Source organism: Tursiops truncatus, chromosome 1 (assembly GCF_011762595.2).
Source record: "Tursiops truncatus isolate mTurTru1 chromosome 1, mTurTru1.mat.Y, whole genome shotgun sequence".
Classification (NCBI taxonomy): Eukaryota; Metazoa; Chordata; class Mammalia; order Artiodactyla; family Delphinidae; genus Tursiops; species Tursiops truncatus.
Genome location: NC_047034.1, coordinates 142,822,213 through 142,846,106, shown reverse-complemented (window position 1 = coordinate 142,846,106; position 23,894 = coordinate 142,822,213). Strand labels below are relative to the sequence as shown.

General features: G+C 35.2%; 1 protein-coding gene across 1 annotated transcript in view; it reads right to left on the bottom strand.

Moving 5' to 3' along the window:
• Nucleotides 1-11,038, bottom strand: part of AGBL4 (AGBL carboxypeptidase 4) — a 1,267,959-nt gene extending 1,256,921 nt beyond the window's left edge. Inside the window, exons 1-2 of the mRNA XM_019937625.2 lie at nt 10,966-11,038; nt 5,441-5,563 (exon numbers count right to left, since the gene is read on the bottom strand). Of these exons, the coding sequence (XP_019793184.2) occupies nt 5,441-5,563; nt 10,966-11,038 (196 nt within the window). The remainder of the gene's footprint in view (nt 1-5,440; nt 5,564-10,965) is intronic.
• Between the last annotated feature and the right edge of the window lie 12,856 nt (nt 11,039-23,894).

Here is a 23,894-nt window from a genome sequence, read left to right as displayed (position 1 = left end):
TGTACTTAGAAAACTATAAAACACTGATGAAAGAAATCAAACATAACATAAACAGACTGAGAGATATACCAGGTTCTTGGATTGTAAGAATCAATATTATGAAAATGACTATACTACCCAAAGCAATCTACAGATTCAATGTAATCCCTATCAAACTATCAAGGGCATTTTTCACAGAATTGGAACAAAAAATTCTACAATCTGTATGGAAACACAGAAGACCCCAAATAGCCAAAGCAATCTTGAGAAAGAAAAATGGGGTCTGAGGAATCAGGCTACCTGACTTCAAACTAACTACAAAGCTACAGTAATCAAGATAGTATGGTACTGGCAGGCACAAAAACAGAAATACAGATCAGTGGTACAGGATAGAAAGCCCAGAGATAAACCCACGCACATATGGTCACCTAATTTTTGACAAAGGAGGCAAGGATATAGAATGGAGAAAAGACAGTCTCTTCAATAAGTGGTGCTGGGAAAACTGGACAGCTACATGTAAAAGAATGAAATTAGAACACTCCCTAACACCATACACAAAAATAAACTCCAAATGGATTAAAGACCTAAATGTAAGATTGGATAAAACTTGTAGATGATTACATAGGAAAAACAATCTTTGACATAAACCACAGCAAGATCTTTTTTGACCCACCTCCTAGAATAATGAAAATAAAAACGAAAATTAAAAAACCAGACCTAATGAAACTTAAAAGCTTTTGCGCAGCAAAGAAAACCATAAACAAGAGAAAAAGACAACCCTCAAAATGGGACTAAATATTTGCAAATGAAACAGTGGACAAAGGATTAATATCCAAAATATACAAACAGTTCATGCAGCTCAATATCAAAAAAAACCAAACAACCCAATTAAAAAATGGGTGGAACACTTAAATACACATTTCACCAAAGAAGACATACAGATGGCCAAGAGGCACGTGAAAAGATGCTCAACATCACTAATTATTAGAGAAATGCAAATCCAAACTACAATGAGGTATCACCTCATATTGGTCAGAATGGCCATCACCAAAAAAGCTACAAATAACAAATGCTGGAAAGGGTGTGGAGAAAAGGGAACCCTCCTACACTGTTGGTGAGAAAGTAAATTGATACAGACACTATGAAGAACAGTATGGAGGTTCCTAGAAGACTAAAAATAAAATTACCATATGACCCAGCAATCACACTACTGGGCATATACCCTGAGAAAACCATAATTCAAAATGACATGTTTCCCAATGTTCATTGCGGCACTATTTACCAACACATGGAAACAACCTAAATGTCCAACAATAGATGAATGGATTAAGAAGATGTGGTACATATATACAATGGAATATTACTCAGCCATAAAAAGGAATGAAATTGGGTCATTTGTAGAGATGTGATGGACCTAGAGTCTGTCATACAGAGTGAAGTGAGCCAGAAAGAGAAAAACAAATATCGTGTATTAACGCATATATGTGGAATCTAAAAAAATGGTACAGATGAACCTATTTGTAGGGCAGGAATAGACATGGACACAGAGAATGGACATGTGGACACAGTGGGGAAAGGGGAGGGTGAGATGAATTGGGAGATTAGGTTTGACATAAATACACTACCATGTGTAAAATAGATAGCTAGTGGGAATGTGCTGTATAGCACAGGGAGTTCAGCTCAGTGCTCTGTGATGACCTAGATGGGGGGGGGGGAAGGGGAGGGAGGTCCAAGAGAGAGAGGATATTGGCATACAAATGCTGATTCACTTCATTGTACAGCAGAAACTAACACAACATTGTAAAGTAATTTTACTCCAATAAATAAATAAATAAATAAAATATACAACCTTTACCTAAGTCCTTATCTCAGTATGATTGTGAGAGGAACCCAATTTAAGGCTCTGATATTGCAAGGCTTTTCTAAGGGTTGGAAATAACACAAATACACCAAGAAAAATTCTGGTACATTTTAGCACCCTTGAAATGTTAATATTATTCATGTGCCAGAATTAGTACCTGGGATATTGCTAGATATTGTGCTAAGTCTATTTTGTATGTTATCTCTAATTTGCACAATAATTCTACAATACAGATACTTATTTTCCTAATTTTAAGTAAACTTTAAGTGATAACATCAGCAATGACATAACCAAGTACGTGCTAAAGTTAATATATGAACCTAAGTCTGTCTGAAACCAAAACCTGTGTTTTTTGGTATTATACTATGTTACCTCTTGTTTAAAAAAAATGTAGGTAGCATGCCTTCTGGATTCATCCATGTTGTCACAAATGGCAGGATGTCCTTTATATGGCTGAATAATACTTCACTATATATTATATTTTTTTATATATATATATATATATATTCCATCACTCATATATATCACGTGTGTGTGTGTGTATATATATATATATATATATATATATATATATATATATAATATTTTCTGTATCCATTCATCCAGCAAAGTACATTTAGGTTGTTTCCACATCTTGCTATTGTGAATAATGCTGCAGTGAAGTTGATTTCATAGATACAGAGAAAATAATGGTGGTTGCCTGGGGCTGAGGGAAGGGGAAATGGGGTGATGTAGGTCAAGGGGTACAAATTTTCAGTTATAAGTTCTGAGGCTCTAATGCACAGCATGGTGACTAGAGTTAAAGAATATGGTATTGTATACTTGAAAATTTCTGACAGTAGATCTTAAGCATTTTCACCACAGGGAGGGGAAAGCAGATAGCTATGTTAACTATGTAAGGTGATGGATGTGTTTATTATCGTGATTTTGGTAATTGTTCTACAATATACATGTATATCAAATCATTACATCATACATCTTAAATATATGCAATTATATTTGTCAACTATTCCTCAATAAAGTTAAAAAAACAACAAAGTATATCAGCCATCTGGATATCTAAAAGAAAAGTTCAGGTGCAGTATTAAGCTAAAAACCCTGATTTCTAATGTAGTCATAGCATATTTTCACGCTGCACCAATAATAAAGACTATTTTATTTTCTTTCAAGAGGAAATAAAACATTAATTTTTAAAGATTACACAAATAAATGTAGTAAAACTCCATTGGGGGAATTAAAAATAAAAGTTTTTAAGTTTTTATTTCTATTGTCTGAAATGATATATAAATAACTACCATATCTTTATTTCACTGATGCTTTTTCATGCCATGGTAACTTAATACAACATACTAAATCTCTCAGGCTAACCAATTAATTTGAAGTATGAATTATAGTGCACTTCTCACATTCAATACACATATATGCATATCAATCATAAAAGAATAATCAAATTGCATATGATGGCAACCATAGTATTTATTTGGATGGTTTATTTTAAAACAGTAGTAAACTTTTCATTTTTCTTTATCATAAAACCTTTTCCTATATATCTTATCACCTAGTGAGAAATATTCAACAATATGTTTATTATTCATGTCATAAGTTGACCTATAATAAGGTAATACATATATGCAGTGGTTAAAAGTATGTCCTGTGGAGCCAGGAAATTCTCAGTTTCAAATTCAGCTACACCACTTGTCAGTCATGCAATTCAAGGTAAATAACTTTACATCTCTGAGCATCACTTTCCTCACCTACAAAGAGAGATATAATACCTCAGAAGTCTTTTGTGTGTATTAAATGAGATAAACTATGTATATCATTCCTTACAGGGTATGGCAAACAATAAGTAATAAAGTGATAATTACTATTGTTTTTTTCCCTTTATGTTCTTGCTGTTATTAGTTAAATTTTTATTTAAATGTAAAAATATTTTTATTAATCTTAAAATCTCACTTTATGAAGACCATTTTGTTCACTATCTGTCCTCCTTCATTTATTAATTTCTCTGGTGCTCTCTCTCGCTCTCTCGCTCTCTCCCCACTCCTTCTGGGGCTCCCATTATGCATATACTGATCTCTTTGATGGTATTGCATAAACCCCTTAAGCTTTCTTCACTCTATTTCATTCTTTTTACTTAAGTTCCTCTGATTGCATTATTTCCAATAATATGTATTTAAATTCACTGATTCTTTCTTCTGCTTTAGTCTGACATTAAAGTCCTGTAGGAAGTTTTCTCAGTTCAGCTACTGTGTTCTTCAGCTTCATGCTTTCTATCAACATTTGGTACTTTTAGCATTATCTCTCTTTCTGATGAAATTGTCACTTTGTTCATGCAATGTTTTCCTGACCTTGGTAAAAAATCTTTATGACAGTTATTTTGATTTCTCTGTCAGGTAAATCATGTAACTCCATTTCTTTAGAGTCAGTTTCTGATAGTACACTAGGTGCTAAGGAACAAAAATTAATAAGAAACCATCACTGACTTCAAGGAATTTTCAGTGATAAGGAAAAGGAAAGAGATCATTAAATGACTGCAATGCAATAAAAACTATCATAGCAGAGGCCAGTAAGTCATAGAAGAGGTGCCTGTAAATATACAGGTAGAGACAGCCAAACCTGCCTGGGAGGTGCTGTGTCTTAGAGGAAGAAATGCTGACCTGAGTCTGAATTAACATGTTACCAAGTAGAGAAAGGCATCTGGGGCACAGAGAAAACAGCATCTGCAAAGGTACAAAGACTTGAGAGAAGTTGGTAGACTGGGGAACAGCAAGGAATTAAATATGGCTTTTTATCAAAGCTAACAGAAAATTAATCTTTCCACATCTTTTTAATTGTTGGTAAAACAACCATGGTACTTAGGGGTTCAGAGAACTGTCATATAACTGGAATGTCCCTTCAATCACACACACACACATGCAAACACATTACTCAAAACGAAAAATAATCAACAACTGTATATAAAACAAAGTTATGTTTAACTTTCTCATTAATATTTTCAACGTATTCTGAATACCTACTACGTGCTTATATGCCATTCAGAGTATGAGGCTCAGATATAAAGAAGTTAACAAGATTCAACTATTACTGGGTGGAATTTCACAATTAAGCCCTGTTCTCCCCTATCAGAATACTCACAGCATTTGCTGTTTACAAAGTATATTACTTTTTCTGTTTTGTTTGTGTTCAACTGAATCTTTTCTTTAATTGCTTCTTTATAGAGAAGACTGCTCTCAGAAAGACTAAGAACCAGGTATACAGCAGACATTGAATAATTAATAATTTATCAAGTATTCAAATTATATTAGTTTTATCTCAAAAGAAATAATATCTGGGTAAGTATTTAATAAAATATAAGGTACTGCATAAATGTTCATTAGTACTACCATTATCTTTCTAATCATTTATCACAACCAAAACATAGCACTTCATTTTTAAGTATTTCCAAGTTAGTTCATTCAAAATGGATTTTTCCTGACAACTTATTTCATTATGGTAAAAAATTAAATGGGTTGAATCACACTAAATGGTCAGATGGCATTAGATTCGAAAAATGACTCACTAGACAAGCTCAAAAGAAAAGGCCTTTGATACACTCACCACTTTCAAAGCAAGCATCAAAGATAAGATGTCCTTTCTTGGGCTGTCCACAGTATCCAGTTGGAAGCACCATATATTTGCTCACATTCCCTCCGATGGTATCATCATTTCCCAGATCATTGCCTATTGTTCAAAAAATTGGCTCATGTTAAACAGAAATCATAATGCATTTAGTAACAGAAATCCAATAAAATTTTTACCCCCTCCCCTGTAATTTGGTACTTATCCAGGCATTAAAAAAATTAACCACATATTGTGGTAGAGTAGAAAGAGAATAGATTTTTAAAGCAAAAAGATATAGGCTCAAATCTTATCGCTACTACATATTAATTCCCTGTGTCACAAAGCAATCAACCGAATACTTTTAAGCCTCAGTTTCTCTCATCCACAAAAAGGGAATGGTAAAACCCATATTTCTAAACTGCGTTATGAGAACTAGGTAATGAAAAATATCTAGTGTAACTACTGAAATGCAAAAGTTGTTTGTATTTCAGTGCACAAGTGAGACTCATTGTAAGAGGCGGAGCTGTAAAAGAAAACAATCTTCTACAGCTGGGGGAAGAGCAGGAAACAGTCCTGGGCCTAAGACTATATATCAACATTATTTAAGGTCCCCTACCCCTGGGGAAGGAGTAAAAAACAATCTCTCACAAAACATATCAAAGGTTCAAAGCAGAATTAAAAGACGAAAGAGAAGTGGGATCACTGAAAAAACTCCACTCCAACATCAGAACATACAGGGCCTGCCTAAGACCTAGGCTACACCAGTATAACAGAAACACTCCTAGTCCCTCAATACCAATATAGCAAGCACTGGATAACAAACAAAGCAATCTAATTCTAGCATAGGGACAAAAGCATAGATAGAAGGCCCCTCCATAATAGGAGTATCCAAGGGAAGGACAAAAGTTTAGGGTGGAGCAGAACATTGAAGAAAAACCCTCAATCACCCTATCCCTTTCCTTCATGAATAAAGTATCACTAGAAGCATATGAAGCCAGTGGCAAACTGAAGACAACCATAGCAACAATGAAACTCAACCCAGCTTAACTCCTGACTGGGTAGATATAAGCCCTCAAACAAATGCACCTAGGAGAAGAGGTGCAAACATTGTAACATATAATATTTATATCATTCTCTACGGTTCTACATGAGTTATGCAGTATTCAATAAAAAATTGCAGAACATACAAAAAACTCAAGAAAAAAACAACCTACTATCTTGGGAGAAAAAATAAACAGAACTAAATTCAGAAATGACCAGATACTGGAATTATCAGACAATGAATTCAAAATAACTAAGAATAATATGTTAAATTTTCTAGTAGAAAATGAGGACAAAATGCATGAACAAATGGAGAACTTCAGTAGAGAGATGGAAATTACAGTAATAAGCCAAAAGGAAATGCTAAAGCTAAAAAACACAATAAAAGAGATAAAGAATGTCTTCAGTATACTCATCAGTAGGCTTGACACAGATGAGGAAAGAACTGTGAACTCCAAATCAATAGAAATAAACTGAACAAAAACAAGGAAAAGAAAAAAAAAAAAACAGCACCTAAGAGCTGTGGAATAAAATAAAATAATCTAATGTACGTATAACTGGAATTCCAGAAGGAGATGGGAGGGCAGAAGAAATATTTGAAGAGATAATACCTGAAATTTTCCCACATTTAATGAAGGATATACAACTACAGGCCCAAGAAGCACCAAGCAGAATATACTTTCTAACTTGGTATTTCATATTTAAAAATATAAATCACATAAAAATGAACTAAGATAAAAAATTAGACTACTTATAAGAAACTGAAAAACCGAAGTCAAAGGAATAACGTCTTTAAGTTATTGAAAGAAAAAAATGTCAACCTAAAATTTTAGACCTGGGACTTCCCTGGTGGTCCAGTGGTTAAAATTCCACACTCCCAACGCAGGGGGCCCGGGTTCGACTTCCGGTCAGGGAACTAGATCCCACATGCTGCAACTAAGAGCCCGCATGCCACAACTAAAAAGAGCCCGTATGCTGCAAAAAAAAATTTACCCCAAATTGTGTTGGACGAGTTAGTAATCCATATACTAAAACCAACCACACATCACACATAAAAATTAATGCAAAATAAATCAAACACCCAAATGTAAAATATAAAACTTATAGAAGAAAATATGAAAGTTTTCCACACACAAAAAAGAATGAGGTTAGACCCTTACCTGACACCATATACAAAAATTAACTCTAAATGGATCAAAGACCTACATGTAAGAGATGAAACTATAAAACTCTTAGAAAAAAGCAGAAGGAAATCTCCATGTCATTAATTCTTGATTTGGCAATGATTTCTTGGATATGACACCAACAGCACTGCCAACAAAAGAAAAAAATAAAATAAACTTCATCTAAATTAAAAACATGTGTGCATTAAGCACCATCAACAGAGTAAAATGACAACCTACAGAATGGAAAAAAAATCTGTGAATTACATATCTGATAAGAGGTTAACATCCAGATTATATAAAGAACTCCTACAACTCAGCAACCCAAACAAAAAGAAAAATTCCAAAATAGGCAAAGATATTGAATAGACATTTCTCCAAAGAAATACAAGTAGCCAATAAGTACATAAAAAGATACTCAACATCACTAGTCATTAAGTAAAAGCAAATCAAAACCATGAGCTACCACTTCCCACCTGTTAGGATGGCCACTATCAAAAAAATGAAAAATAATTTGGCCAAGACATAGAAAAACTAGAACCCTTGCACATTGCTGGTGGGAAATTATAATGGTACAGCCACTGTGGAAAACAGGCTGGTGGCATAAAAACAGTTTCAAACATAAAATTACCATAGATCCAACAATTCCACTTCTAGGTATATACTCAAAAGAATTGAAATTAGGGACTCAGATACTTGTACACCAATGTTCATAGCAACATTATTCTCATAGCCAAAAGATAAAAACAACCCAAATTCCATCAACATATGAATAAAATTTTTAACATTGTAGATACATACAATGAAATATTTATTATTCAGCCATAAAAAGGAATGAAATTCTGATATAGGCTACAACATGGATGAACCTTGAAAACATTAGGCAAAATGATAAAAGCCAGACAATGACAAATATTGTATGATTCCACTTACATGAGGTACCTAGAATAGGCAAATTCATAGAGAAAGAAAGTAAAAATAGAGGTTACCAGGAGCTGGATGGAGGAGGGAACGGGAGTTATTATTTAATAGGCAGAGAAAGTTTCCATTTCAGATGATGAAAATGTTCTGGAAAAGGGTAGTGGTGGTGGTAACACAACAGTGTGAATGTACTTAATGCCACTGACTTGTACACTTAAAATGGTTAAAATGTTAAATGTTATGTACATTTTACCACCAAAAAAAGCCCTTAAACATGAAATAAATGGAAAGTATTTTTTTAAGTGGCCAAATGAAAAAGAAGTATGAGAATATCTGTGTATCCTTATGTTAGGCAAGATTTTACTATATAAGACATGAAAATCACAGACCATAAAAGAAAAAAGTTATAAACTGGATTTTATTAAATTAAAATTTGCTGCTCTTTGAAAGGCATTATTAATTAAAAGAAAAAGTCAAGCCATGGACTGAGAGAAAATACTTGCAACACACATATCTGATTAAGGACTATATCAAGAATACATAAAAGATTTTATCAGATATTTCACCAAAGAGGATAAATAGGTGTCAAATAAGTCCATGAAAAGATGCCCAACAGCATTAGTCAATAGGGAAATGCAAATTAAAACCACAATGAAATACTACCACATACTTAAAAAGGCTAAAATCAAACTGACCAAACCAAGAATTGATGATGACATACTCAATTGAAACTTTCATGCATTTCTAGTAGAAATGTAAAGTGGTATAAACACCCTGAAAAATAGTTCAGCACTTTTTTATAAAATTAAATATACACTTAACATACAACCCAGATATTCCACTCTTAGGTGGAATACTGAAGAGGTGTAAAAACATATGTTCAGGAAAAAAAAAAACCCTACACATGACTGTTTACAGCAGCTTTGTTCATAATCACCCCAAAACTGGAAACAATCCAAATGCTTTCAACTGGTGAATGCATAAACAATCTCTGGTACATCCATGCAATGGCATACAAATCAGCAATAAAATGGAAGAAATTACTGACACACAGGACCACATGTGTGAATCTCAAGTGCACTATAATAAAAGGAAGAAGCCGAACTGTAAAGTCTACATCCTTTATAATCCAATTATATAACATTTTTAAAAGACAAAATTAGGTATTTTTAAAAAACAAAAATCTGTGGCTGTCAGGGGCTGCAGATAAAAAAAGGGGTTGACTACAATTTAATCAATCAAATTGTACAATCAAATGTATAATACAATCAAAACTTTGAAATCTTCATTGACCCCTGCCTATCTCAGCAGTTATATATACCTTCCTCTCATTTGCCAGAGTGGTATATATGCACACATGTGTGTTTAATGGTGAATGTCTGCAATGGTGACTTGCAAACTCTTCCAGAAAACTCCTCAAGGTACTCAGGGATAATGGAGAGGAAAGCAGTTGCTAATAGGACAACTACTAGCCATGAGAGAGTAACTAGGACTAGATCCATACTCCCACCATAAACAACTAGAAAACTGAACAAATATATACAAAACAACTCTTTTCAGACTTACATGACAAGCAGTTGCCAAACTGTGATGCCTGAGAGAAAGGGAAAACCTGAGGTGCACCTAATGTTAGTACTAGTTTTTAGATTAGTGGCACTTTCTGGAAGATGGTACAAGAAGAGTGTTCCCAAACACAACAGGGTGGTTTTCTGAGTTGAGAAGACATAAGTAAGAGTTTGGAGAGACTGAACAAAGTTTGAAGGTCAGACTATTGAAGAGGAGAGCACTACGAGAGCCAGAGCACCAAAATTCTACAGAATATCTGCTTAAGACCTTGTCTGAATGCAAAGCCATGTAGAGTGAAACTCCATGAGACCAGACAAAGAGTGACTAGGAAGCTGTAGATTAACAATTTCCAAAGTGCACAGGGCTGGGAAACATTCAAGATGCAACCATCCAGAATGGAGAATCCATGTTGAAAACTCAGGGCATTAAGTAGAGATCCCAGAAAGGGATCTCTAGCCATGAACAATTGGAAAATGAAATTTGAAACACAGTACCATTTACAAGACCATCAAAAACACAAAATACCCAGCCTTAAATTAACAAATTATATATAAGAACTGTACACTGAAAACTAAAAAAAAAAACATTGCTGATGGATATTAAGGAAGACCCAATTAAATGGCAAGGTATACCATGTTCATGGATTAGAGAACTCATTATTGTTAGGTGACAACTTTCCAAAAATTGGTCTCCAGATTCAATGCCATACCAATCAAAATCTCAGCAGCATTTTTTCTAGAAATCAACAAACTGACTCTAAAATTTATATGGAAAATCAAAGGGCCTAAAATAGTCAATATGATTTTGAAAAATAAGAGTTGAAGAACTTACATGATAAGACTTCAGGAAAGTCATATAAATCAGTGGACCAGAATACAGGGTGAAGAAATACATCCACATACATACGGTCAATTAAGTTTCAAAAAAGTTGTAATGATAATTTAATATGGAAACAACAGTTGATAAAACAAATAGTGCTTGAAGAACTGGACAGCTCTTTAGGGAAAAAAAATGAACCTCATATGTATGTATGATGATGGTGGAGGTCACGTAGAGTAAAAATAGGTACATTTCATTATATGTAAACTATGTCTCAAAAAGATTATTTCTAAATGTTTAAAAGTGAAAGAGCGAGAATTGATTTTCATGTCACAGAATTAATCCATATATATGGATGGAGATTTTACATAAATATACATATATATACATATATACATATATATAAAGTAAAATTATCCTATGACTCATACCACTCAAACCCTGTTCTCATTTCCTAGATGAAAATGCTCTTAACCACTTCTGTTTTTACTTTCTCAGGTATTATTCTACACAATATCTTTATTCCTCTATATCTTAATTTATCAACATCAAACAGTATCTATTGAAACTCTTCTATGAAAGATAAGGAAATAGTTTGTGTACATTCTCCACTTCTCTAACAACTTTTGTTAGTTCTATTCCTATTTTAATTATTCTGTTGAGTTGGTTATTATTGTGAGCAGTATTCCCAGGGGGCATTTTGGAAATTTGTTGAGGCATTTTTGTTTGTTTGTTTTCATAATTGAAAGAGCACTGATGGCACTTGAGTAGTAGAGACCAGGGATGCAACAGGTAGTGCAAAGTAGAGAAAAGTCCAGTATGACTTCCAAATGTCAGATATATTCATATATTCATGTATACAGATATCCATGTATGTAAAAATCTTAGTTATAATTATGTGAGCTTAGAACCTGTTTTACACATGCAAAGCACTTTGTATGGCTTTAATAAACACTGATTTTTCCAAGGAACTATCTAACATGTAAATCAAGGAAAGACTATAATTGATTTGTTCATAATTTCATCCTGAAGTATCACCATTTTAAAAAATCATGTCACCAACAGCATTATCACTCATTGTAACTGATTTGCTAATACAACAGTCCTATATCAGTTAATATTTGTAGCAGTTGTGATTACAGTGATTTTCACACAAATGCAAACATTGGAACTTTTTATTATGTTTTCCATATGCCTAGATATGTGCATATCCCTGTTTTTCCTTGTGGAGAAATCCTACTCATCCTGTAGACCTATGTGAAATGTTATCTCCTCTAGGAAGTCTTACCTGACTTCCCCAAGCAATGACAGTCCTCTAGAATGATAGGAAGTCCTCTTCCCCAGCAATGATTGTTCCTCTACATCGCCACAGCATCTTTTTTATTCCTCAAAACATATTTACCTTTTTATTATTGATTTATTATGTATTCATTATGTGTGTCTTTTTACTCCTAGCGATTGTGGTTTCTCATCAGAAGAATCTAATGTCTTTTCTTTTTATCACCACTTTCTCTCTCCACCCCAGGTATGACACAATGCTTGGCACAACATCAGTAATCTATAAATAGTCATTGATTTACTGAAATAAAAAAGGACTTTTAGGAGCTAAATTTGATTTCAATATTGAATATTGGTTTTTGTTTGCCTATTGAGAGCACAGGGAATATATGATATTCATCAAAAGAACAAACAGAATCTTTATATCTACAGTTTACTAAGATAAACAGTTGTGATATAATGAGACCAAATAGTTAAAGAAAGGAAGACATCATAAACCCTGCATATACTGACACAAAGACAGAAAGGGTGAATGGGGCGGGGATACTACATTCCATAATATTAATAAAATATAATGCTTGATCATTTAAGTGCACAATGGGGGAAATGCAAATTTATTATTCTCAGAGAAATATCTCAATTACACTATGAATGTATATAAAACCATTAAAAAGAATGGCATTTACAGTAGTATAAAATAATCCAAGGTGGCATGGAATAATGAAATCATTGTTCTTATTGAATAATAACTTCTAACTTCTTTATGTGTGCATTTTAATGCTAGCCACATAGCTGTTTCACCCAGATTTTTTAACCCAAAGTTTCTACTCTTATTTTAAAATACCCTCACATTTAGTTACAGCAGCATGAATTAGTAGTAAGAATTTAGATTTCAAAGTCACAGAGAGCTGAGATTGAATCCATCTAACTCAGATATATATGCAGTATAACCCTTATTAAGTAATTTACCATAATCTCCTTAACTCTTTCACTTAGAGATTGTTTATGTTGTTCTGAAGGGTACAGAAAATATATGTAAATCACTTAGAACATAGCATTTACTCAATAAGTAGTTGGTTATAACTATTATCACCCTCATTATCATTATTATCATCATTCTTAGTAAGACACCTGTATCTTCAAAGAAATGTATTTAACAAAAGAATAAAAGATTCAATTCTATTATAAAGCATAAGAGAGGATTCAGAAAAAGGAAAGGCATAATTTAAATAGAAATTCATAAAAAATGTCTTACCAAAAGTCTATCTTTGAAGTAAACACTGAATATGGTAGCATCCAATTAAATTACAGACTATAAAACACCCTTATTATAGTGTGTAGAATATTTGTCTCCAAACATAGAGACAGTAACACAACGAATTTTTTCAAATTAAGGAAGTTAGAGACAAAAGAGAAAATAAAATAATTGTGGTTTACCTTTAATGAAATAAAAGATCTAATCCTATTAATATTATTATTTACATGCCTTTAAAAATACTACATGGATAACAAATATTTAGCAATAAAAATTATAAACATATTTTGTGGAAGGAAAAACAAAGATATATATGTATAGATGTACCCAATGAAATGATATGATAATTACATCATATAATATTTTACTCTAATAAATAGGCCTGCTGAGGCACTAGAAATAAACTCTGGGGCTACATAGAATTTTTGACATTTAAGTCGGTTATGCTGATGATGGATGTGACAAAGGCTCAATTTGTTTTATTTTTTCATGGAAAACTACTTTACACAAAAGTTACAAGCAATTCATATTGGTCAAAAATGAGGAAAGCAGCTTATTAATTAAAACTGACCTTTATACAGAACATGAATTCCACCTCTCGGGCACAAACACCTTGGAAGAGGTAACAAATTACCTCTATGTATAAATGACATGAAGTTAAAGGGATCTGTCAAAAGTTCTATTATAAAGCCATATTTCCAAGGCTTCATCATTTTGAGAGAAAATTACATTGAAGATGAGACTTAACCCACAAATTCTGAGTCAAGAAAATAAATCTAAAATTCCTACTTGAGGGTGTTTTAAGAAAGAGAACCTATTCATTTCGGGACTTTAATCCCAGTGAACTAGTACTGACTAAATAGCTTCTTCCTAGCATTTTATAAAATACCATGCCTATTCTCATTGCAAATATATTTACAAGATATAGTTCAAGGACTCAAAAAAACAAAAATGTAAAAAAAAATAATTTCCTAAATACACATATCCTAATTCTCTCTAGGCACATGTATCTACAATACAAATAAGTTGTCTAGATTTGTTAAGCTACAATCAATCACAGGATGTTTTGATTACCACACATACATCGAAGATCTATTTTTCACCCACCTTATCTTGTGCAAGAACTAAGGAGAACATATAAGATAAATAAGCTGTAAATCAATCTATCACTCAATAAAAGAATAAGGATATACTAATAATTAACAATAACACTCTCAAGAAACTGACCATTTAGTTAAGGACTATACTGAAAATAATAAGACATAAAATGAAAAAATGTTCTATTTCTGTAAGAAGGAAAAAACTCAGTACAGACAGTATAGTTTGGTGCCATGGAATTTGGAAAAATATGGCCCTAAGGCTGAATCCTTGCTTGGCTACTTTTTAAGTGTATGACCATGGATGAGGCCGAATTCAGCAAGCTATGGTCTTGGACTTCTCTATTTTAATTCTATAGCCTTTTAAAAGTAATGACTGGCCCATTTTTCTCTGAAACAGTAGTTTGCATCCAATTCCCCAACATTTTACAGTAAATGATCTCCCTCCCTTGCTCTTACCAGGACCCTAGTTATACCTTTTCTATCTTTTATTACAGCTAATTGCATATGCCTTAATATCCACTTCCCAACTAGTCATTTAAACACTAACTTTCCACTTATGTGTTAGTCATAGTGCAGGGTACTATATATTATTTTACTGCTATTAATAGAGACACCTGCATACACTGTAGAACTAAAACATGCCTGATATAGAGCAATTTTAATAAATAGTTGTTGAATTGAAATTTCCATTGAAAAAGAATTTTTTAAAATATATTCTTCTATTCCATACCAATTAGGAGCAATTTTTTTCATTACCTCCTGGGCTATGGATATAGGGTTATTAATTTATTTAACAAAGCATTTATTTACGATTACTATGCACACACTATGTTAGGTTCTGGTAACACAAATAAAATTTTTTTAAATTCCTTTCCATCAAGGATATTACTGGCGGGGGCAAACCAGTAAACCACTGCATTATAGTATAATGTGATAAATATTAGAAATGTGAGGTAACCTCAAGGTATTCCACGAGAGCAAAAAGAAGCAACATCTAAACTTCCCTCACAGAAGGCTTCCTGAACAACCTTAAAAATATATAGAGGAGACCCTCAAGATGGCGGAGGAGTAAGACGTAGAGATCACCCTTCCTCCCCACAGATACATCAGAAATACATCTACATGTGGAACAACTCCTACAGAACACCTACTGAATGCTGGCAGAAGACCTCAAACTTCCCAAAAGGCAAGAAACTCCCCATGTGCCTGGGTAGGGCAAAAGAGAAAACAGAGACAAAAGAATAGGGAAAGGACTTGCAACTCTGTGAGGGAGCTGTGAAGGAAGAAAACTTTCCACACATTAGGAAGCCCCTTCACTGGTGGAGACGGGGGTGGTGGTGGGGAAGCTTCAGAGCCACGGAGGAGAGCACAGTAACAGGGGTGCAGAGGGCAAAGCAGAGAGATTCCCTCACAGAGAATCGGTACCAACCAGCGCTCACTGGCCTGAGCGGCATCTCTGCTCACCCACTGGGGCAGGTGGGGTCTGGGAGCTGAGGCTCCAGCTTCAGAGGTCAGATCCCAGGGAGAGGACTGGGGTTGGCTGAGTGAACACAGCCTGAAGGGGGCTAGTGAGCCACAGCTAGCCAGGAGGGAGACTGGGAAAAAGTGTGGAACTGCCTAAGAGGCAAGAGACCATTGTTTCGGGGTGCGCGAGGAGAAGGGATTCAGAGTACTACCTAAATAAACTCCAGAGATGGGCGCAAGCAGTAGCTATCAGTGCGGACCCCAGAGACAGCCATGAAATGCTAAGGCTGCTGATGCAGCCACCAAGAAGCCTATGTGCAAGCACAGGTCACTATCCACGCCTCCCCTCCCGGGAGCCTGTGCAGCCTGCTACTGCCAAAGTCCCATGATCCAGGGACAATTTCCCCGGGAGAACACATGGCATGACTCAGGCTGTTGCAACGTCACATCAGCCTCTGCCGCCACAGGCTTACCCCACATTCCGTACCCCTCCCTCTCCCTGGCCTGAGTGAGACAGAGACCCCTAATCAGTTGTTACTTTAACCCCGTCCTGTCTGAGCGAAGAAAAGACGCCCTCAGATGACTTACACGCAGAGCCAAAGACCAAATCCAAAGCTGAATGCCAGGAGCTGTGTGAACAAAGAGAAAGGGAAATTTCTCCCAGCAGCCTCAGGAACAGCAGATTAAATCTCCACAATCAACTTCATGAACTTTTCATCTCTGGAATACCTGAATAGATAATGAATCATTCCAAAACTGAGGCGGTGGAATTTGGGAGCAACTGTAGACTTGGGGTTTACTTTCTGCATCTAATTTGTTTATGGCTTTATGTCTATCTTAGTTTAATATTTAGAGTTTATTATCGTTGGTAGAATTGTTTATTGATTTGGTTGCTCTCTTCCTTTTCTTTTTTAATATGAGGATTTTTTTTCCTTCTTCTCTTTTTGTGAGGGTGTATGTATATGCTTCTTTGTGTGATTTTGTCCATATAGCTCTGCTTTTACCATTTGTCCTAGGGGTCTGTCTGTCTTTTTTGTTGTTGTTTTTTGTGGGGTTTTTTTTAGTATACTTTTTAGTGCTTCTTATCATTGGTGGATTTGTTTTTGGTTTGGTTGCTCTCTTCTTTCTTTCTTTTTTAAATTACTTTTTAATTTATTTTTATTTTACTAACTTTACTTTATATATATTTTTTTCTTACTTTCTTTCTTTTTTATTCCTTTTCTTCTCAGCCGTGTGGCTGACACATCTTCATGCTCCAGCCGGGTGTTAGGCCTGTGCCTCTGAGGTGAGAGAAACAAGTTCAGGACATTGGTCCACCAGAGACCTCCCGGCTCCACGCAATATCAAATGGCAAAAGCTCTGACTGGTCCACCAGAGATCTCCAACACAACGCTACAACCCAGGACCACTAAACGACCAGCAAGCTACAGTGCTGGACACCATATGTCAAACAACTAGCAGGAACACAACCTTGCCAATCAGCACAGAGGCTGCCTAAAATCATAATAAGGTCACAGGCACCCCAAAATACACCACTGGACGCATTCCTGCCCGCCAAAAAGAAAAGATCCATCCTCATCCACCAAAACACACGCACCAACCCCGCCACCAGGAAACCTGCACAACCCACAGAACCAACCTTAGCCACTGGGGGCAGACACCAAAATCAACAGGAACAACGAACCTGCAGCCTGAGAAAAGGAGAAGCCAAACACAGTAAGTTAAGGAAATGAGAAGACAGAGAAACACACAGCAGATAAAGAAGCAAGGAAAAAACCCACCAAACCAAACAAATGAAGAGGAAATAGGCAGTCTACCTGAAAAAGAATTCAGAGTAATGATAGTAAAGATGATCCAAAATCTTGGAAATAGAATGGAGAAAATACAAGAAGCATTTAACAAGGACCTAGAAGAACTAAAGAGCAAACAGACAATGATGAACAACACAATAAATGAAATTAAAAATTCTCTAGAAGGAAACAATAGCAAAATAACTGAGGCAGAAGAACGGATAAATGACCTGGAAGACAAAATAGTGGAAATAACTACTGCAGAGTAGAATAAAGAAAAAAGAATGAAAAGAATATAGGAGAGTTTCAGAGACCTCTCGGACAACAGTAAACTACACAAGTTTTGAATTATAGGGGTCTCAGCAAAAGAAGAGAAAAAGAAAGGAACTGAGAAAATATTTGAAGAGATTATAGTTGAAAACTTCCCTAAAATGGGAAAGGAAATAGCTACCCAAGTCCAGGAAGCACAGACAATCCCATATACAATAAATCCAAGGAGAAACATGCGAAGACCCTTATTAATCAAACTATCAAAAATTAAGTACAAAGAAAAAATATTAAAAGCAGCAAGGGAAAAACAACAAAATAACATACAAAGGAATCCACATAAGGTTAACAGCTGATATTTCAGCAGAAACTCTGCAAGCCACAAAGGAGTGGCAGGAAATATTTAAAGAGATGAAAGGGAAAAACCTACAACCAAGATTACTCTACCCAGCAAGGATCTCATTCACATTCAATGGAGAAATTAAAACCTTTAAAGACAAACAAAAGTTAAGAGAATTCAGCACCACGAAACCAGCTTTACAACAAAGGGCTAAAGGAACTTCCCTAGGCAGGAAACTCAACATAAGGAAAAGTCATACAATAACAAACCCAAAACACTTAAGAAAATGGTAAAGGGAATATACATATCGATAACTACCTTAATTGTAAAGGATTAAGTGCTCCAACCAAAACACATAGACTGGTTGAATGGATACAAAAACAAGACCAATATACATGCTGTCTACAGGAGACCCACTTTAGACCTAGGGAAACATACAGCCTGAAAGTGAAAGGATGGAAAAAGATATTCCATGCAAATGGAAATCAAAGGAAAGTTGGAGTAGCAATTCTCATGTCAGAAAAATTAGACTTTAAAATAAAGACTATTACAAGACGCAAAGAAGGACACTACATAATGATCAAGGAATCAATCACAGAAGAAGATATAACAACTGTAGGTATTTATGCACCCAACATGGGAGCAGCTCAATACTTAAGGCAAATGCTAACATCCATAAAAGGGGAAATCGACATTAACACAACCATAGTAGGAGACATTATCACCCCAATTTCACCAATGGACAGATAATCCAAAATGAAAATAAATAAGAAAACACAAGCTATAAATGATACATTAAACAAGATGGACGTAATTGATATTTATAGCACATTCCATGTGAAAACAACAAAATACATTTTCTTCTCAAGTGATCATGGAAGATTCTCAAGGATAGATCATATCTTGGGTCACAAATCAAGCCTTGGTAAATTTAAGAAAATTGATTCGTATCAAGTATCTTTTCTGACCACAACGCTATGAGACTACATATCAATTACAGGAAAAAAATCTGTAAAAAATACAAACACATGGAAGTTAAACAATACACTACTAAATAACCAAGAGATCATGGAACAAATCAAAGAGGAAATCAAAAAATACCTAGAAACAAATGACAATGAGAACACAATGACCCAAAATTTATGGGATTCAGCAAAAGCAGTTCTATGAGGGAAGTTTATAACAATACGATCCTATCTCAAGAAACAAAAAAATCGCAAATAAACTACCTAACCTTACACCTAAAGCAATTAGAGAAAAAAGAACAACAACAACAACAACAACAACAAAAACCCAAAGCTAGCAGAAGGAAAGAAATCATAAAAGACAGATCAGAAATAAATGAAACAGAAATGAAGGAAACAATAGCAAAGGTCAATAAAACTAAAAGCTGGTTCTTTGAGAAGATAAATAAAATTGATAAACCATTAGCCAGACTCATCAAGAAAAAAAGGGGAAGACTCAAATCAATAGAATTAGAAATGAAAAAGGAGAAGTAACAACTGACACTGCAGAAATACAAAGCATCATGAGAAATACAAAGGATCATTACTACAAGCAACTATATGCCAATAAAATGTACAACTTGGAAGAAATGGAGAAATTCTTAGAAAAGCACAACCTCCCAAGACTGCACCAGGAAGAAATAGAAAATATAAGCAGACCAATCACAAGCACTGAAATTGAGACTGTGATTTAAAATTTTCCAACAAACAAAAGCCCAGGACCAGAGGGCTTCACAGGCAAATTCTATCAAACATTTAGAGAAGAGCTAACACCTATCCTTCTCAAACTCTTCCAAAATATAGCAGAGGTACGAACACTCCCAAACTCATTCTATGAGGCCACCATCAACCAGATACCAGAACCAGACAAAGATGTCACAAAGAAAGAAAACTACAGGGCAATATCACAGATGAACATAGATGCAAAATCCTCCACAAAATACTAGCAAACAGAATGCAACAGCACATTAAAAGGATCATACACCATGATCAAGTGGTGTTTATGCCAGGAATGCAAGGATTATTGAATATAAGCAAATCAATCAATGTGATAAACCATATTAACAAACTGAACAAGAAAAACCATACGATCATCTCAATAGATGCAGAAAAAGCTTTCGACAAAATTCAACACCCATTTATGATAAAAACCCTCCAGAAAGTAGGCATTGAGGGAAGTTACCTCAACATAATAAAGGCCATATATGACAAACCCACAGCCAACATCATACTCAATGGTGAAAAACTGAAACCATTTCCACTAAGATCAGGAACAAGACAAGGTTGCCCACTCTCACCACTATTATTCAACATAGTTTTGGAAGTTTTAGCTACAACAATCAGAGAAGAAAAAGGAATCCAAATTGGAAAAGAAGAAGTAAAGCTGTCACTGTTTGCAGATGACATGATACTAATCCTAAAGAGAGAATCCTAAAGATGCTACCAGAAAACTACAAGAGCTAATCAATGAATTTGGTAAAGTAGCAGGATACAAAATTAATGCACAGAAATCTCTTGCATTCCTATACAGTAATGATGAAAAATCTGAAAGTGAAATTAAGAAAACACTCCCATTTACCATTGCAACAAAAAGAATAAAACACCCAGGAATAAGCCTGCTTAAGGACATAAAAGACCTGTATGCAGAAAACTATAAGACACTGATGAAAGACATTAAAAATGATACAAACAGATGAAGAGGTAGACCATATTCTTGGATTGGAAGAATGAACATTGTGAAAATGACTATACTACCCAAAGCAATCTACAGATTCAATGCAATCCCTATCAAACTACTGCTGGCATAGAACAAAAAATTTCTCAATTTGTATGGAAACACAAAAGTCCCTCTGGAGCCAAAGCAATCTTGAGAAAGAAAAACTGAGCTGGAGGAATCAGGCTCCCAGACGTCAGACTATACTACAAAGCTACAGTATTCAAGATAGTATGGTACTGGCACAAAAACAGGAATATAGATCAATGGAACAGGATAGAAAGCCCAAAGATAAACCCATGCACATATGGTCACCTTATTCTTGATAAAGGAGGCAAACATATAGAATGGAGAAAAGACAGCCTCTTCAATAAGTGGTGCTGGGAAAACTGGACAGCTACATGTAAAAGAATGAAATTAGAACACTCCCTAACACAGTATACAAAAATAAACTCCAAATGGATTAAAGACCTAAATGTAAGGCCAGACACTATAAAACTCTTAGAGGAAAACATAGGCAGAACACTCTAAGACATAAATCACAGTAATATCCTTTTTGACCCACCTCCTAGAGAAATGGAAATAAAAACAAAAATGGGACCTAATGAAACTTAAAACCTTTTGCATAGCAAAGGAAACCATAAACAAGATGAAAGCTAACCCTCAAAATGGGAGAAAATATTTGCAAATGAAGCAACTGACAAAGGATTAATCTTCAAAATTTACAAGTAGCTCATGCAACTCAATATCAAAAAAACAAACAACCCAATCCAAAAATGGGCAGAAGACATAAAGAGACATATATCCAAAGAAGATATACAGATTGCCAACAAACACGTGAAAGGGTGCTCAACTTCACTAATCATAAGAGAAATGTAAATCAAAACTACAATGAGGTAATACCCCACACCAGTCAGAATGGCCATCATCAAAAAATCTACAAACAATAAATGCTGGAGAGGGTGTGGAGAAAAGGGAACCCTCTTGCACTGTTGGTGGGGATGTAAATTGATACAGCCACTATGGAGAACAGTATGGAGGCTCCTTAACAAACTAAAAATAGAACTACCATACGACCCAGCAATCCCACGACTGGGCACATACCCTGAGAAAATCATAATTCAGAAAAAGTCATGTACCACAATGTTCATTGCAGCACTATTTACAATAGCCAGAACATGGAAGCAACTTAAGTATCTATCGACAGATGAATGGACAAAGAAGATGTGGCACATATATACAATGGAATATTAGCCATAAAAAGAAACGAAACTGAATTATATGTCATGAGGTGGATGGACCTAGAGTCTGTCATACAGAGTGAAGTAAGTCAGATAGAGAAAAACAAATACTGTATGCTAACAGGTATATATGGAATCTAAAAAAAAATGGTTCTGAACAGCCTAGGAACAGGACAGGAATAAAGCCGCAGATGTAGTGAATGGATTTGAGGACAAGAGCAAGGGGAAAGGTAAGCTGGGACGAAGTGGGAGAGTGGCATGGACTTATATATACTACCAGATATAAAATAGATAGCTAGTGGGAAGCAGCCGTATAGCACAGGGATATCAGCTCAGTGCTTTGTGACCACTTAGAGGGATGGGATAGGGAGGGTGGGAGGGAGACGCAAGAGGGAAGAGATATGTGGATATATGTATATGTATAGCTGATTCACTTTGGTATAAAGCAGAAACTAACACACCACTTTAAAGCAATTATACCTCAATAAAGATGTTAAAAATAAAAAGTTCTGGAGAACCTAGGGGCAGGACAGGAATAAAGACGTAGATGTGGAGAATGGACTTGAAGACACAGGGAGGGGGAAGGGTAAGCTTAGAAGAAGTGAAAGAGTGGCATTGACATATATACACTACCAAATGTCAAATAGATAGCTAGTGGGAAGCAGGTACATAGCACAGGGTGATCAGCCTGACGCTTTCTGACCTCCTAGAGGGGTAGGATAGGGAGGATGGGAGGGAAACGCAAGAGCGAGGAGATATGGGGATATATGTATATGTATAGCTGATTCACTTTTTTATAAAGTAGAAACTAGCACACCATTGTAAAGCAATTATACTCCAATAAAGATGTTTATATATATATATATATATATATATATATATATATGTAAAAATTAGCCAAGTAAAGAAGATACAGGAAGACACCATATGGAGGAACAAGGTGAGAGTATGGAGAGTGGGACAGGAAATAGAAGGAAGGCCTTGTGTGGCATAAGAAGGTTAGATTTTATCCTGAACACAGTAAAACCGTGCCCCTGAAGGATATGAAGCAGGACAGGGTACAACCTAGCTCAGAGCTTAGGGCATTTTCACAGAGAGAAAAGGTGAAAGCTGCCTCTGTGGTGAAGATTTGAGCACAGTACGTCACGTGATGGTAACTGAATGAGGTAGGCAGAGGGCTCAAGGAGCAAGAAGTCTGGGATGCAGACTTGGAGACCACTCTCCTTCCACACAGACTGCACTGTTTTAGGAAGGCATGATGATAGATCAGCCTTTGGGGAATTTACATATGTAATCTTGTGAAGCTCTACAACTGTATTCTGGTTCCCAAATTAGACTTGTACTTCAAAATGAAATTTAAATTTACGTGCTAAAAACAGAACCCTCAAAAACAACATCTGGCTGGTGCTCCTAATCTATTTCTGCCAGATTCAATATTCAAAGAGTTCCAGCACAGGGTTTCTGCTGTTTCTCATTATCTCTTTCAGC